A 17,745-nucleotide genomic window follows, 5' to 3' on the forward strand; every position below is an offset into this window, starting at 1 on the left:
TAAAAGGCCGTTGGATGTCTGGGTGACTCCTTTGGAGTTATTAGAGACTTGACTATGTATTCATATTTACGAACTTATATTTGAGATTAATAAACCGTGATCGATGGCACTGATTTTACATGCAACAGGTCTGGGTAAATTACGAGAAACCAATTGATATTTTGGTTCAGTTGAGTGGTTCGGAACCCGATGTGGTGGGATTCCGTTGAGTGGTCCGGAATCCTTACTCGTGCACATTTCCAAAAGGTTAGTCTAGAACCCTAAATTCAAATGAATGGGAATTATTCACATTAAACCTTGTGAATATAAATTAGATTTGTCGTACTGTTGCTCATAACCCAAGTAGGGAATTATATAGAGTTCTTTAATTAAATTCATGAAAAGATATGTTATCATATTGATCGATTAACGTAGATAAATGCTAAGATCATGCATCCTTGTTTCATGGAATGGGTTACTTGAGGTGATTGTGGAATGATGTTGAATATGATTGTTATTAATACGATTAGATCAGTGATCATTGTGAATTGAGAATAATATTGTGCTTCATTGGTTCTTTGATATGTTATATACTATGAATTGCGGTATTATGTGAAACATAATGATTTATATGATGGATGAAATAGAAACCTTGATTGTCATGTGGGTTGTTATGTAGCTTGAATCGAATAATTCATGCTTGTAAAGTCCAAATGTTTGATTGAGGAATGTTATGTCTTTTGGCTTGAACGGACTGTGTTTTATGTCAAGTTATAGCGAAGTTGAACTACGAATGGCTTGATTCTTATTGAGGGTACGTAGGCAATCTAACGAAGAGGTTAGATGCATCCATAAACTATATAAAAAATTTCTATGTGAATTCAACTCTTGAGTTGTGATTTGTCATATTCCGAATGCGGGGGTATGTTGGGATACGAGTTTTTTGTGAAGTCACGTGTTGATCCTGGACGTATGTCGGGATCAGGGCGTGACATGCTTGGCTAGAGGTGGTGCTCGTTGGAAGACGGCTCGGCTCGTGGCGTTCCTCGTTACGAGTATGCACTCGACGTCAGCGTGCGCTCATTATGAGTTAACTCTTGGGTCCACAAGTCGGGTCTTTGAGTTGGGGCCATCCGTAGGGTATGTGAATTGGGGTTCGAGCTCAAAGGTGTCCAAGCTCGTAAGTGCCCGAACGAATGGGTGTCCAAGCTCGCGAGTGTCCAAGCACATAAGTGTCCAAATAAGCGAGTGTCTGAGCAAGTGGGTGTCCGGTCAGACAAGAGATCATCGTTTAGACTAAATCTTTGTCACCATAAGCATGTGGCTTAGTGATCCATAGGCTGATCAATAGTGTTGGTAGGCTTCGTTAATCAGCAACAATGTTGATCAATAGAGCTAGTTGCTCAATAATTCTTGACAATAAATGATCGTATAAGTATGAATGCATAATGAATAAATCAAATTGACAAAGTTTGTCAAGGCAAAATATTGTACTATGTGCCTACTACAAATAAATAATTTATTCAGTTGTGTGGTAGTGACATAGTTAAAGGCCCCACATATCACTAGGCAATGAGCAATAGCCAAATATGTGTCACTAGGGAAAAATAATGGAAGACAATCTGACGATAATAATCTTACACATGATGACTATTAGGGAGGTATATAAATATATTGTGCCACAAACAGTTGTATTTCACCACAACCATTCAAATAATATAAGTATTTGTGATGTGGTCAGACTTGCCATAGGAAATAGTCATGTGAGGTGATAAAATAATTACATAATGTAAATGTTGTAGTGGTTGTACGGTTTTATTATAGTTACATATAAAGCAATAATAATTTTAAATAATGAGTTGTCAGACATAAATGATAATAATGAAATAACAAAAGATAAACATCCTATCTCCTTTTTCCTCTGTGGGTAGTATCGTACAGTGCACATGTAACAAATATTATAAAATAATAATAATAAAATATTAAATAGATGATGATATCGAGAAAAATAATAATGTTTCCTCTTGTACAGTGCACACAGCAACAAATATCATAAATAATAATAATAAAATATTAAATAGATGATGATATTGAGAAAACATAATGATTTTCCTCTTGTACAGTGCACACAGCAACAAATATCATAAAATAATAATAATAAAATATTAAATAGATGATGATATTGAGAAAACATAATGATGTTTCCTCTCGTACAGTGCACACAGCAGGAGTGTAGTTTTAATATAAAGGAAAACTAATGAAAATATTTTGAAAATTTTGAGTTTTAACAATAAGATAAAATAAAAGATAAAATGAATAGTATCAGGATTAACTTTTTAGGGTAAAAATGTGATTTTTCATTAAAATAAACCGTACCTGAAATTTTTCGTTAAAATTCTCTTAGTATAATGACGTTAAAATTCTCTTAATATAATGACAATGGGGATGCACTATATATACACATATCATAAAAACAAATAATATATTGCTAACTGTAAGGCAAACGCTGTAAAGAAAACGCATATGTAAAGCAAACGCTGTAAAGCAAATGTATGATGTGGTCTCCCGTTAACGAATATACACACAGATGTAAAGCAAACGCTGCAGTAACAAGACCAACGCAAAATAATAATAAATTATTAAATAATAAACTAGTTCATGAATTAGAAGGAGAGTCATCTTCTTCGTTGGTTTTCCACTGGTGGTCTTGGCGAGTTTGCAGCGCCTTCGTCTAGGTTTCGTAGGCCGATCCACTCCCCATCACTTGACTCCTCGCAGACTCACAGTGTCTGCAATGGTGTCGAATAATATGCAGTACAAGAACCTAGGCCGGTCCGGGTAGAGCTCGGCTAGCTTAAACGCTACCATCCCGTCGAAACTAAACCCAACTACCACGCACTTCTTCACGGTCGGAATTGAGGTACATGTGGATGGGCTTGGACGGGTTCTCAGATTCCAAGAAGAGAAGCTGCACGACGACGATGTGGGAGGTGTCGTCGTTGATAGGGCCGTTGGTGCAGATGATCTGCTCCTTGAGGAGGCGGAAGAAGATGTCGTACGCGCGTTCCCCTCGGGATGAGTGCTCAATGACCATCGGAATCAAGATGTAGCTGCGCAGAGATGAGGCCCATGGCCTGCTGCTTGCCAGGAGTTTCGCATTTGAGATTAAGCCTCTCATCGTGAGAGAAACGAGGAGAGGGACTCGCAGGTGAGGGATAGGGTTCTTGGGTTTTACAGATTCACGGTGGAGGTTGTGAGAGTTTCATGGTGGTGAGATGAAAAAAGTAGAGAGCTTTTTGTGTCGATTCCTACCGACGGTGTCAAATGTTGATGCATAAAATCGGACCGATCTTGGACCAAAGTAAATCCGACTATGAATCACACAAACACACAAGAACACAAAGATATTACGTGGTTCACCTCAAGCTGAGGCTACGTCCACACTGGTGTTGATTCCGTTTCACTATGTAAATGAATGTTAAATATACATTGAGGCTATAGAGGCAGTGTTTGCTCTCTTTGCTATTTTGTTTCCTCTCTTGTTTGTCCTCTGTATGTTTCCCTTTCTCTATGTTTCCCTCCTTCCTTAAGTGAGTGTGAGGGAGCCCTTTTATAGAATAAGGGTTTTCTCCCCTCTTACATAGATCATGCGCTAAGTAATGAAGCTCAAATATTGAGGTCTAATATATGGTACAACAATTACTATCCAAAATCTGGCTATATCATAAATGGTTGGAGAAATTACAAGTACATACAACATAGTAAGCACTCTAAATTTTCAAGGGGGCAAATTAAGTACAAAACGAGGAATATTGGAAATTTTGAGTAGAAATTCCTTTGTCTCACATTGGTCATTCCCAAAAGATTTTCTCACTTTATAAGGTTTTGTCCCTTATAGAAAGTAAATGGAGTAATAGGCATTGGAGAATAAAATTGGACTCATCCTTGGGGTTGGGTTTTGAGTGTGCTAATTAATTCGTAATTAATTATCAAAAGATGGGCCATGGGGCTCTGAAAATTAAATTCTTTAATTAATTGTTTTTAATTAATATCAAATTTAATTATTTTTTATTTGAACAGACTCATTTTTCAGATGAAGTCTGAAGTCAATGAAAAAATGCAGAGAACACAACACCCCATATGAAGAGATATCTCCTAATAGTCACATCCCATTCTCATACTTATTGCGAACAGATATAATCTCAATATATATACATCTATCTGCATGGCATTTAAGACACAGAAAATCAATATTCTTCTTCTACAATCACAAATATCCTTTTTGAGAGAACCACACAAAAATTCGCCAGAAGTCAAGTTTTTCGGCACTGGAATTCTGACTTGATCGTTGAATCCTGGTAAAGCAGATATCCGTAGAACTACAAGCACTGAGTAGGGGCAAAATTTCTGTTTCAAAGACATTGCGGTATGCAAGCCTCGATCTTCAATATTTCTGTTTAATATTATTTCATTGTTCATACACTATTTATTTATTAGCATATATAAATTTATCACAGATTGTTCACATATATCCAACATTCTTGAAACATAAATTTATGGATCAACAATCTGTGAATGTGAATAGCGATGTGCCAAAATACTCTGAAAAGCCTGAGAAGTTCAAAGGGCTGGACTTCAAGAGATGGCAACAGAAGATGTTTTTCCTGAAAACGATGAATCTCGCTCATGTTGTCAAGGAAGAAGCTTTAAAGTCTAGTGAGAATCCAATGACGAAAGAGACTGTCATGCCAATTAAAGCTTGGAATCATTCCGAGTTTTGATGCAGGAATTATATTCTGAATAGTTTGGATGACAATCTCTACAACATTTATTCTCTGTGCAAGACAGCAAAGGAGTTGTGGGAATCCCTGGAGAAAAAGTATAAGATTGATGATGCCGGTTCAAAGAAATTTGTTATCGGTAAGTTTCTCAAATATACAATGGTGGATTCAAAATCTGTTGTCTCTCAAGTCAAAGAAATCCAAAAATATGAACTGCACTCCGAGGGATGCGAGATCAGTGAGCATTTCCAAGTTGGGGCAATAATCGAAATGTTGCCAACTTCCTGGAATGACTTCAAAATTTATCTCAAGCAGAAGTGTAATGAGATGAATATGGAGGATTTGATTATGAGGCTACGAGTGGAAGAAGACCACAGAAAGGTAGACCGTTCTGGTGGCTTTGCTGCCATTGAAGCCAATGCAAATTATGTTGAGAGAGGAAACTCCAAGGCCAAGCCGAAGAAGAATAACATTATGTTTGGATGAGGGAAATAAACTTGGAATTTGAATTAAAGACAGAATTTATAAATTGACATGCACCAATTCCCTTGTTCATAAATATAGAAATTTAGAATTTCCGCATGGAAAAAAAACTTGGAATTTGGGACCTTCAATTCCCAAGTTTAAATTCCATGTAAATAAGTGTCATTTTCCAATTTCTATAATTGAGAGTTTAAAAACAACAAATTCCGTATTCAATTCCATTGTTCTTTTAGGTTACCCAAACAAGAAAATTCACAAATTCTATAAAATAAAATTTCGTCATTTAAATTTCAGTCATTTTAAAATTCCTTAGTAATCTTAAATTTCTTCATCCAAATATAGTGTAAGGCTCCGTAAACCAAGCAATTTATACAATCTGCCTTTACTCTCAAAGGCAAGAATCTGAAGAAGATTAAGGGCGCATGCTGTGTGTGTGGCAAATCTGGTCACAAGGCACAAGATTGTTATCATCGCAAGGATGGAAATCATGCCAATAGAAACAATAACAACCATGCTAACATGGCAACCACCAATGAAGAATTGGCTGCTGTTGTGTCCAAGGTCAACATGGTCTCAAATGTGAGTGAATGACTGTTGGATATTGGTGCTACTAAGCACATTTACGCTAACAGAAATCTGTTCACTGAATACCATCCTGTTTGACACGCCCCGACCCTGATATTTCCCGAATACCAGGATAGACACGTGATGGCCAACACCCGAGGGTGACGAAAGTCATTAATCGATATAAAAGCTAAGAATAAGAAATAAATAAGAGTTAGAAATTTGAATTACAATGAGTTAAAAGTTTTAGGAACGTGCTCAGAGCATACAACTAAACCTAATCACTAAGAAGAATTTAGATAAAATTGAATGAATAAAAGAATGGGTCCTACATCGAGAGGATCCGAAGATGCTGCTGCGGAAATGCCTTCACGCCGGGATTAGGTGCCTTGATTCTAAATTCTGAATGGGGGCGCAAAACAAGGGTGAGTGGACCAAGTTCATATATATATAATAATAAAACCGTTATCAAGATACTATCCCCCACAGTTTATATAATGAAAACTACTAGCATAATAAATGATGGATTTAATAAAAATCCTAGCATGCCAAAATATCTCAAAAGCCATAACGCGGAAAGCATCAAATAAATCATCGCGTAAAACCAAAGCATGAATCGTCTCACAGATCGTCTCATAAGCGCGGTGTGCTGCTAGTAAGATCACCGAATAAATATAACTCCCGGCCCAATGCCTGCTCCGTGGTCTCTGCACCCGTAGCCAGAGATTACCAACTCCCGGCCCAATACCTGCTCCATGTCCCTCAGCCCGTAGTTAGGGATTATTTCTCCTGGCCTAAATGCCAACACCAGTTCCTCGCCCCAGGCGGCATAGTGTCTACTAGGTACGCACAAATATTTACGCATCTCATAAATAACCACTTCGTAGCATAGATTACCGATCATCGTCTACACTATAAAGAGGGGTTCAAAAACATGTTCTAGCATCCTATCGCCATCTATCAGATAGTCTACCAGTTCATGGTTTTTATAGAAAATACGATACATTAAAATATAGCTCAATATAGGCCAACAATTAATTCCTCACCAAAACACGAGACGATAATTAATATATTAAATCAACTGGCTTCACATAAATCAAATCATAAATCCGTGGGCATACTAATCATTTATGCAATTAAATTATCAAATCATGTAATTTTAGAAGGGGTCCACTCACCGTACACCGTTGGTGCAACGCCATACCAAATAGGAATAACGGAACCGCCGTCATTAAATTCACCTAAGCACATAAATGATCCATTTAGTCAAACTCTACTCAAACGATTGAATTTGGGAAAACGGACTTCAAAAACGGGTCCAGAACGTCGAAATTAGCCTAGGAAAGGTTTCTGGATGAAACCAGAAAAGTCAACCCGAAAGTCAAAGTCAACGGTCAACATTGACCAGTCAAAGTCAACGGTCAACGTTGACCGGGTCAACTGTCAGACCGGGTCAGTCAACGGGTCAAGGTTCGGGTCGGACCAGGTCAAACGGGTCTGGGCTTTGGGCTTGGATCCGGATTAGGGCTTGGGTCCTAAAGCCCAAGGGTTTAGGGTTTTAGGAACGAAAAGGGGGTGGTGGTTTGGGCTTGAGCCCAAACCCACACAACATACATATACACCCACCAGTACACACACACACACACATACACCACACAACCCACACACACATACCTAGCCCAAAACACACTCACACGGGCCCAAAGGCCGGCCCTCATAACACACACACACAAAGCCTGGCCCTAAGGCCTCACAAAAGGGTTGGGCTCGGCAGGGAAGGCCCAAAGCCTTGGGTTTTGGTGGGTCGCTGGACCCAATGGGAGAGAAAGCCGGAAATCGGCCGGAAAACCACACTCCTTTTAAACGGCCATAACTTTATCACTACTCAACGAAATCAAGCGAGACAAAAACGAAAGTTGTAGCCCTTGAAGAGACGAAGAGAATGGTACCTCATACGATGTCTAACTCGCTGTGGTTTGGCCGGCAATTGCCTTGAAATCTTCGGAGGTCGCCGGAAACTGGGTAAGATTCAAATGAGTCTAACTTCTTCAATACTCAACGAAATTGAGTGAAACAAAAATGAAAGTTATAGTACTCGATGAGACGAAGAGATTGATACCTTGCACGCCTGCCAAATCGTCGTGGTTTGGCCGGAAATGGCCTCGAAATCCGTCGGTCTGCGTCGGAGCTCGTGCACGGGGCTTCCTGGTTCGACTTCCAAGATGTCAAGACTATGGTTGAGTTCGTAGCAACGAGATAAAGACGATGGTGATGTTTATTGGTAAGAAAAACTCTCGGATGGGTTAAGATAGAGAGAGCCAAGAGAGTGAGGGAGAGAGAGAGTTGCGGGAGAGGTGAGAGAGAACTGAGAACTGAGAGAAGAGAGAGGGAGACCAGAAAACATAAAAATAAAACAAGATGGGCCCCACGGGCTCACCAATTAAGACCAAAAACAAATTTTAAAAGTAAGATAAATTCCCAAATTTGGTGAAAATACAAAAATATATTTTCTATACAGTAAATCCCGGGACGGGTTGTAACACTGTTGCCCATGGAGAAAAGCTGTATATGGGTAATTCTGCCTCATCTGCGGTGGAGGGCAAAGGCAAAGTGGTACTCAAATTCACATCTGGAAAGAGTCTCACCTTGTTGAATGTGCTGCAGGTTCCTAAAATAAGGAGGAACTTGGTTTCTGGACCTATTCTGATTCCTAAGGGCTTTAAACTTGTAATGGAATCCAACAAATTTGTACTTACCAAGGGTGAGATGTTTGTTGGAAAGGGTTGTGTGGTTGATGGCCTCGTGAAACTCTATGTAATTGCCATCGATGCTGCCAATAAAATAAATGCTTATACTTATATTGTTGAGTTTTCTAATATTTGGCATGCTAGATTAGGACATGTTAATTTTCGTTCCATGCAAAGAATGGTTAAACTAGAATTATTACCTAAATTAGAAATTGATTTTAATCATAAGTGTGAAATATGTATTGAATCAAAATTTGCCAGGCAAATGAGAAAGTCAATTCTGGAAAGATCACATGAATTACTTGGATTAATTCATAGTGATCTTTGTGACTTTAAATCCACACCAACTTGTGGAGGAAAGAATTATTATGTCACTTTTACTGATGATTGCAGTAAGTATTGCTATGTTTATTTGATTCATAGCAAGGACGAAGCTTTGAATATGTTTAAGACATATAAAGCCGAAGTTGAAAATCAACTTGAGAGAAAAATCAAAGCACTTGGATTTGATAGAGGAGGAGAGTATGAGTCTACTGCATTCTCAGATTTTTGTGCACAACATGGAATTATACATTGTTGATGCACAAAATCAATGAGGACTTTGGTAAAACAGAAAGTGTTAAGTTTGCGACCTTTGCTAGATTGCTCCGGTCACTAGTGTGGATAAGTTTGAAAATGGACAGAAACAAGGAAGCAAACACAAGATGTACGTGGTTCACCCAGATTGGCTACGTCCACGGAGTAAAAGAGTTCTCATTAATTTTGAAGGGTTTACACAAGTACATAGGTTCAAGCTCTCATTTTGTGAGTTCTAGTGAATGATTTAGTACAAATGACATTAGGGATTATTGTGGGAGAATGATCTCCTTTTATAGAAGAGAGTTTTTAGCTTTGTTCTGACATTGACGCGTGTCGTGTTGTGATTTGCCTCTGATGTTGACACATGTCGTGTTGTGATTGGCCTCTGATGTTGACACGTGTCGCGCTGTGATTGGCCTTCTGGTTGGAGGGAAACTCTTCTGGGTTCTTGATGGTATAACGTTGACCGGTGCTTGGTAGTTTCGGGATTGGCCAAGTATGGTACAAACAGTGCTCCCCTAAGTTCTCGAGTGAGGGAAGTTATTTCGTTGGTGACTTGTGTTGATGCACAAAATCAGCGAAGACTTTGGTACAACAGAAAGTGTCAGGTTTTGTGACCTTCGCTTGGTTGCTTCGGTCACTAGTGAGGATAAGTACGTAAATGAATAGAGACAGAGAAGCAAACACAGGATGTACGTGGTTCACCCAGATTGGCTACGTCCACGGAGTAGAGGAGTTCTTATTAGTAGTGAAGGGCTTACACAAGTACAAAGGATCAAGCTCTCAATTTAGTGAGTTCTTGTGAATGATTTAACACAAATGGCATTAGCCAATATTGTGGGGGAATGACCCCTATTTATAGAAAAACTTGTAGCTTTGTCACATTGACATGTGTCATGTTATGATTGGTTCTTGATGTCGACACGTGCTGCGCTCTGATTGGCTTCTAATCTTGACACGTGTCGAGTAGTGATTGGCCTCCTGGTCGGAGGGGAACTCTTCTGGGTCCTTGACAGTATAGCGTTGGCCGGTGCTCGGTAGTTTCGGGATTGGTCAAGTATGGTACAAACAGTGCTCCCCTAAGTTCCCGAGTGAGGGAAACTCCTCGGTTGGGGACTTGCAAGATCCAATCCCTTGAGTAATCACGAAACTTCTAAGTACCGAAGTGTGGTCTGATCTTCATCTGCCCTTCTCTGGAAGTACCTTTCCTCCATCCGGGAATGGTGTATTTAGCTGATGTTGACGCACAAGGTAATGTATCAATTTCACTTGAAGCTTAGTTGTAGTTTCAGGCTTAGTCAAGTGTGATACAAACCCTATAGTAGGAGTCCCCCAAGTCGCCGAGCTAGGAGATCTGCCGAAAGAGGTGACAGACAAGGTAAGCAGTCAAACTTCCAAGTAAGCAACCCAGGATCAGAGGTTTGACTTCGGCTTCCGGTTGATTGTTCTCATTCTCCTTGTCTCTCATTCAACTGCCAGGATAAGGAGAAGCAAATGGATAAGAGATGATATGAGATACTTTTGCTTTTGAAGAAGTAACTTTCCACAGGCTTATTCTTGAACTATGCTGGAGGGTTTTCTGGTGCCCTTCAGAGTATAAGGCCGACTCAAAAATTTGAGGGTCAAAACAAGTCCATCAAATCTAGAGTACGTTCGACCTTGATGATATGGGATACTTTTGCTGTTGACGGAATAATGAATGTGGTCTGGAAAGGTGTCGTGCTGTAGTGATCTGTTTCAGCCCACCGTTGAACCTTCTGCTTCAATCTTTTGCATGGCAGAAGTGGTGTGCAACCTTTGCATTTAAATTGTCCTTCAGAACATTCCTTCATAGTGACTCATCCCCGCTTGGCAGCTTTAGTGTAAAGAGCCAATATCTGATCAACTGTCATGAGGTATTTGCCGGTGGAATTCGTGACCTTGACAGCAGTTGAGGATGAGTACTCGAGAGCAATGCTAAGTAAGCAACCAGGCAAAGGCTCCAGGCAGTCAGTTCCAAATTGGAGGTTTGATTTCAGGTTCCGACTGACTGCTCTCTTTCTCCTTGTCCTGCAGGTGTGGACAAGGACAAAGACAAAGACAGGGAGAAAGCATGATATGGGATACTCTTGCTTTCGACCCTGATGATATGAGATACTCTTGTTCTTGGTGTGGCTTATTTGCTGAGGTATTATCGGGGGGAAATAAAGCTGAGTATTTCGAGAGGTTATGTTGAGGGTGCCTTTTCGAATGCGAGAAAGGGTTGAGCATTTTTGCAGGTTTGCCTGTCCGTTGAGGAGGGAGGTCAATGTATATAGGGATTTCCCAATAACAAGTAGTAATGATATTCCTTTACCCTTCTTGGTCACAGCAATGTAGTGGGAGCTGCCAGCTTCACGTGTTTTAATTTTGTCAGAGCACTTTGAAAAAGTGGTATGTGGTATCTGGAAAGCTGATGTTACGTGTGAAGATTACAGACAAGCTTTATCTAAGGAAATCTGGCTCTCGAAGTTCTGAGAGTTGTGCCTCTTCGGTTTTCGAACAAGCAATCCCGTCGAGGATCTGACTTTCGAGATTCGGAAAGCGGTGCTACTCCGGTTTTTGAGAAAGTAATTATGTTGGGAGTCTTTTCTCGAATGTGAGTAAAGGTTGGACGTTCTTGCCAACCTGTCTTGCCGCAAAACACGGAGGTCGACACACATAGGGACTTTCCAGTTGTCAAGCAGTGGTGCTGTTCCTTTACCCTTATGGGTAATAGTAGGGTAGCTGGAACTTCGAAATTCTCGTGCCTAAACTTTGTCAGAGATCTTTGACAAAGTTATATGTGGTACCCGAGGAGTTGATGGTGCATATGGAGAGCGGTGATTGAACAGTAAGATTCACGTGCTTTTTACTTCACCAGAAATCTTCGACAGATTGCCCGTAATTTTCGCAAAGCTGATTGTGCATGTGACAGGTGCTGACGAGGCTGAAAAAGCAGGTGCTTCTTCGATTTCTGAGATCGGCCCTCGTGGTCTCTGAGCAGCCCAGCTTTTGAGAAAGCAAACGCCTCTTCGATTTCTGAGATCGGCCCTCGTGGTCTCTGAGCAGCCCAGCTTTTGAGAAAGCAAACGCGTCTTCGATTTCTGAGATCGGCCCTCGTGGTCTCTGAGCAGCCCAGCTTTTAAGAAAGCAAACGCCTCTTCGATTTCTGAAGCTCCGTCGAGTGCAGATTTTTATAGAGGCTGGCATTAAGTTCCACAGCACACCTGAATCTCTACCAGTAGAAGCTCATTTCTTGCACTTCTAAGATCTTGATTTGTCTGACCTCTTCCTTCTTCAACACATTTGAAAATGTCTGGACCATCCGACCGTCGTTTTGACCTGAACCTTGGAGAAGAGACAGCCACGCCTTCTCCAGACAACATATGGCGCCCATCCTTCATATCCCCTACTGGTCCTCTTACCGTTGGGGATTCTGTGATGAAGAATGATATGACCGCTGCAGTGGTGGCCAGGAACCTTCTCACTCCCAAAGATAACAGACTACTTTCCAAACGGTCTGATGAGTTGGCTGTTAAGGACTCTCTGGCTCTTAGTGTTCAGTGTGCAGGTTCTGTGTCTAATATGGCCCAACGCCTATTTGCTAGAACCCACCAAGTTGAATCATTGGCTGCTGAAGTGATGAGTCTCAAACAGGAGATTAGAGGGCTCAAGCATGAGAATAAGCAGTTTCACCGGCTCGCCCATGACTATGCTACAAACATGAAGAGGAAGCTTGACCAGATGAAGGAATCTGATGGTAAGGTTTTACTTGATCATCAGCGGTTTGTGGGTTTGTTCCAAAGGCATTTATTGCCTTCGTCCTCTGGGGCTGTACCTGGTAATGAAGCTTCAAATGATGAACCTCCAATGCCTCATCCTTCTGGGGTTTTGTCAAGTACTGAGGCTCCGGATAACCACCCTCCGGTGCTTTCTCTTTCTGGGGCTCTACCGACTGCTGAGACTTCCCCTAAGCAACCTTTGTGAAGGCTCCCTTTTGTTTGTTTATTTTGACTCATGTATATGTACATATTTGTGGCTTATCGAAAATATTAATAAATAAGCTTTGCTTCATTTCAATATATTGTGTTAAATACACCAAAGCCTTCTTCATAAAGTTCTTTGAATTTTTGCTTTTGTTGAAACCTGTATTGTTGAAGCTTTGTGAGTGAAGCATGTAGTTTGAGGTAGTGTTCCCTTAATTTCCCGAGTGAGGAAAACTTCTCGGTTGGAGACTTGAAAAATCCAAGTCACTGAGTGGTTGTGAGACTGCCGAGTATCAAGGTGCAGTAGCATATGGTGGGAGTCCCTCAAGTCTTCAGGCGAAGAGAGTTGCCGAATGAGGTGTCTCGCGTGTTACTAATTTGTCAAAGTAACGAATTCTTGTTTCGATGTCACACATTCGTATATGCTTTATCTAAAAATATTTCCAACTTTTGTGTGTTTGATGCTGCATGCTATTGACTAGACAAGATCAAGTGCAATTAGTGGCTTTTCTCTCTTTTTCATCTTTTCTTTGGTGGAATTGCTTTTCGTTTCCACTAATCAGCCTGAGTGGATGCAAGATAACACCTTTCTCTATAGCTCAGATTGCAAAGTCGTCTTCATGAAAGTTTTTCCTTATCTTGTGAACTACAACATATCCAAATTTGAGATCCATCGGAGTAGTACAACTTCAGAAATTCAAGTATGATGAGTAACTGTTCATCAATGTTCTGTTAATCCGTCAGACTTGTTGTGAGCTTCGAAACTCCATTTTCTCTTGTTCATATCAACATACTTTCTTCATCGAAGTTGTTCCTTAACTTGTGAACTAAAACATATCCAAATTTGAGGTCCCTCGGAGCAGTATAACTCCAGAAATCCAGGTATGATGAGTGACTGTTTATCATTTGTCTGTCAACCCGTCAGATTTGTTGTGAGCTTTGAAACTCTATTTTCTCTTGCTCAGATCAGCATGATTTCTTCATTGAAGTTGTTCCTCAGCTTGTGAACTACAACATATCCAAATTTGAGATCCCTCGGAGCAGTATAACTCCAGAAATCCAGGTATGATGAATGACTGATTATTATTTTTCTGTCAACCCGTCAGATTTGTTGTGAGCTTCGAAACTCCATTTTCTCTTGTTCAGATCGGTATTCTTTCTTCATTGAAGTTGTTACTCATCGACTCTTTCATAACATATCAAAAATTCAGGATGAACTAACGGTTAAATATTTCCAGATCTTCGAAACATCACAACAGCTTCGAAATCTGCAAGAAGCCGACTATCATGTTTGGAGCTTCAACACTTTAATTTCCGTCGCTCAAACAGAAATGGTTCCTTCTTGAAAGTTGTTCATATGCTCAAGAACTATAGGGTGTCCAAAATTCAGCTCCATTGGAGAAGAGCAGAGGTTGCAGAAATTTGATAGATGAAAGGAGGCGGAAGAGGGAGAGAGAGAAAAAGTTTCTTGGGTTGGATTTCTATTTTGGGGCAGATTCTAATTTTTGTAGCACCTTCATTATTGATGAATTGCTTGTACTTTTGTCCATTATGAAACTTGGGACTTTGGCTTGTTGTTGGATCTATTATAATATGTTTGGGAACATATATAAGTGAATAAATAAGAAGGAAAATTTTGGGCCCTTGTGGGTGTAAAACAAAAAATGTTTATGTTTACCCAAGTGTTTTTGTACAAGTTCAAGGGCATCTTGGGTTTTGTGAACAAAATTTGTTTATTTGGAGCAAGGTTTTGTGTTGAAGCTTTGTAGGTGAAGCTTTGGTGTTGAAGCTTTCTAGGTGAAGCTTTGATGGTGAAGCTTTGTAGGTGAAGCTTTTTTAAGTGAAGCTTTTCGGGTGAAGTTTTTTTTTTGGGTGAAGCTTTGTGGGTGAAGCTTTGGAGGTGAAGCTTTTCGGGTGAAGTTTGTTGGGTGAAGCTTTTTAGGTGAAGCTTTGTGGGTGAAGCTTTTTAGGTGAAGCTTTGTGGGTGAAGCTTTGTGGGTGAAGCTTTGGAGGTGAAGCTTTGTGGGTGAAGCTTTGGAGGTGAAGCTTTTCGGGTGAAGCTTTTTGGATGAAGCTTTGGAGGTGAAGCTTTTTGGGTGAAGCTTTTTAGGTGAAGCTTTGTGGGTGAAGCTTTGGAGGTGAAGCTTTTCGGGTGAAGCTTTTTGGATGAAGCTGTTTTTTTTTTTTTTTTTTTTTGGCGCTTGACACGGTCTTCATTTGCTTGTTTTGTAGTGACTGTGGAAGACGGATTGCTTTCTGATTGAGAAGGGTTCCGGCATCGCTTGCTATGAATGTAAAAGAGTGAGGGCTGAGTTGGCTAAATTACCTCTTTATTGAATTCATTGCCAAATGGCCTTCATTACATAGGATGCCGAACGGCTATAGCTCAACACTTGTACATCGTGAGTCTATTTGTAGTAGTACTTCAAGTGATCAGCGTTCCATGGATGGCCAAGGGTCTTGCCATCGGAGCTTCTAAGTGTGTAAGAGCCAGGGCGACTGATGCCAATGACTTCATACGGTCCATCCCAGTTTGGACTAAGTGTGCCTTCACTCGGGACTCTGTCGCAGAGTAATCTTTTCTTTAAGACCCAGTCTCCTATTTTGAAAGAACGAGGCTTGACCCTAGAGTCATAATAGTTGGAGATGCGCTGCTTGTAGGCGACATTCCTCAAGTGAGCTTGGTTTCTGTGTTCCTCGACTAAATCCAAGTTGAGGGTGAGTTGTTTGTCATTTTCACTTTGAATGTAGTTCTGGACTCGGAATGTTGCTTGCTCGAGCTCAACAGGGACAACCGCCTCTGTGCCAAAGGCAAGTGAGAATGGAGTTTCTCCTGTTAAAGTCCGATATGAAGTGCGATATGACCAAAGAACTTGGGGTACAAATTCTGGCCAACAGCCTTTAGCTTTGTCCAAGCTGGTTTTCAAAGTGCGCTTGATTATTTTGTTGATGGCCTCAACTTGTCCATTAGACTGGGGATGAGCTGGAGAGGCAAAGCATAAGTTGATGTTGAACTTAGAGCAGAACAACCTGAACTTCTTGTTGTCAAACTGTCGCCCATTGTCAGTGACTATCGCATTGGGAATGCCGAATCTACAAAGGATGTTCTTCCACACGAAGTCTTCTATCTTTGCCTCAGTAATGGTTGCCAAGGGTTCTACTTCGGCCCACTTTGTGAAGTAGTCCACTGCAACGACTGCGTAACAGACTTTGCCCTTCCCTGCCGGCATTGGGCCGATCAAATCAAGTCCCCACTGGGCGAAGGGCCAAGGGCTAATCATAGGAGTAAGAGGCTCTGGAGGGGAATGAGGAATAGTTGCATATCGTTGACATTTGTCACATGAGCGGGATACTTTGATGGCATCCTGGTGGAGTGTTGGCCAGTAATATCCTTGGCGAAAAGTCTTGTGTGCTAGGGACCGAGATCCAGCATGATCTCCACAGACTCCCTCATGTATTTCCCGAAGGACGATTTCCGCCTCGGCAGGCGTAAGACACCTTAAGTATGGCAGGCTAAAACCTCGCTTATAGAGTTGATCATTGATGATCAGGTAGCGGGTAGACTTGTATCGAATTTGCTTAGCCTGGACTTTATCATTTGGGAGGGTGCCATGAGCAAGGAAATTATAGATCGGGGTGATCCAACTATCCCCCTGTTGTAAGTTGCATACTTCTGCGGCCATGGTGCTTGGTGTTGCCAACAGTTCGACATGAATTTTTCTTCCAATCTTGTCTTCCACAGCTGAGGCGAGGCGAGCCAGGGCGTCTGCATGACTGTTTGCCGCTCGAGGAACTTGGGTGATCTGGTAGTGGAAGTGCTTGAGCAAAAGTTGTGTTTGCGCAAGATATGCTGCCATGGAGCTGTCCTTAGCATCAAAGTTGTTGGTAACCTGGTTGACCACTAATTGGGAGTCACTGAAAATATCAATTTGTTTAACCCCGAGGTGTTTGGCCAAACGTAATCCTGCTAGAAGGGCTTCATACTTGGCCTCATTGTTTGATGCCTTGAATTTGAAACGAAGAGCATACTCCATTGCTACTTTGTCGGGCGTAGTCAAGACTAGTCCCGCTCCACAGCCCTGTTGGTTGGATGAGCCATCAACATACAGACTCCATGCTGGGGTTGTTGGTTCTATCTTCTGAGCTTCCGGGGGTAATGAAGCCACTGCTTCAGGTGTAGAAGCAATGTCAACCGGATATGTGAAGTCGGCAATGAAGTCTGCCACTGCTTGGCCCTTCTCAGCTGGCTTTGGTTGGTAGGAGATGTCAAACTCACCCAACGCTATTGCCCATTTGATCATTCGCCCTGAAGTGTCAGGACTTTGGAGTATCTGTCGAAGAGGATAATTGGTAAGCACGATGATGGAGTGCGCTTGGAAGTAAGGGCGGAGTTTTCGAGCAGACATGACCAATGCCAGAGCCAATTTCTCAATGTTAGAGTACCGTGTCTCCGCATCTTGTAAGGCTTTGCTAGCGTAGTAGACAGGTCGCTCAATATTCCCATCCTTTCGAATGAGAACGGAACTTACGGCTGAAGCTGATACCGATAGGTAGATAATGAGAATGTCTCCTACCTCGGGCTTGGAGAGTAGAGGGGCTTTACTCATGTACTCCTTGAGGTTTTTG

At 41.2% G+C, this 17,745-nt stretch overlaps 1 protein-coding gene and 1 long non-coding RNA gene across 3 annotated transcripts; one reads left to right on the forward strand and one right to left on the reverse strand.

The window, feature by feature from the left end:
- Nucleotides 1–6,020: 6,020 nt before the first annotated feature.
- Nucleotides 6,021–8,159, reverse strand: LOC126629662 (uncharacterized). Its single transcript, XR_007625822.1, has 4 exons — nt 7,927–8,159; nt 7,757–7,825; nt 6,986–7,048; nt 6,021–6,209 (listed from the first exon to the last, which is right to left on the reverse strand). It is a non-coding gene; the product is annotated as an uncharacterized LOC126629662 (long non-coding RNA).
- A 2,826-nt stretch (nt 8,160–10,985) lies between these two features.
- On the forward strand, nt 10,986–14,700 carry LOC126629663 (uncharacterized). 2 transcript variants are annotated; one of them, XR_007625823.1, is made up of 3 exons: nt 10,986–14,001; nt 14,085–14,182; nt 14,358–14,700. XR_007625823.1 is itself a non-coding variant. In XM_050299759.1 (2 exons), exon 1 carries the CDS (start codon nt 12,446–12,448, stop codon nt 13,118–13,120), a length of 675 nt encoding a protein of 224 aa, XP_050155716.1. In that variant the 5' UTR covers nt 10,986–12,445; the 3' UTR covers nt 13,121–14,001; nt 14,358–14,700. The 2 variants fall into 2 exon arrangements, 1 of the variants encoding a protein (XP_050155716.1); XM_050299759.1 differs by lacking the exon at nt 14,085–14,182.
- Nucleotides 14,701–17,745: the final 3,045 nt, after the last annotated feature.

The sequence above is a fragment of the Malus sylvestris genome, chromosome 7, assembly GCF_916048215.2.
Source record: "Malus sylvestris chromosome 7, drMalSylv7.2, whole genome shotgun sequence".
In the NCBI taxonomy this organism is placed as follows: Eukaryota; Viridiplantae; Streptophyta; class Magnoliopsida; order Rosales; family Rosaceae; genus Malus; species Malus sylvestris.

Bases quoted from the DNA above. Each gene is read 5' to 3' on its own strand.
- LOC126629663 (XM_050299759.1), top strand. From the start codon at position 12,446: ATGTCTGGACCATCCGACCGTCGTTTTGACCTGAACCTTGGAGAAGAG.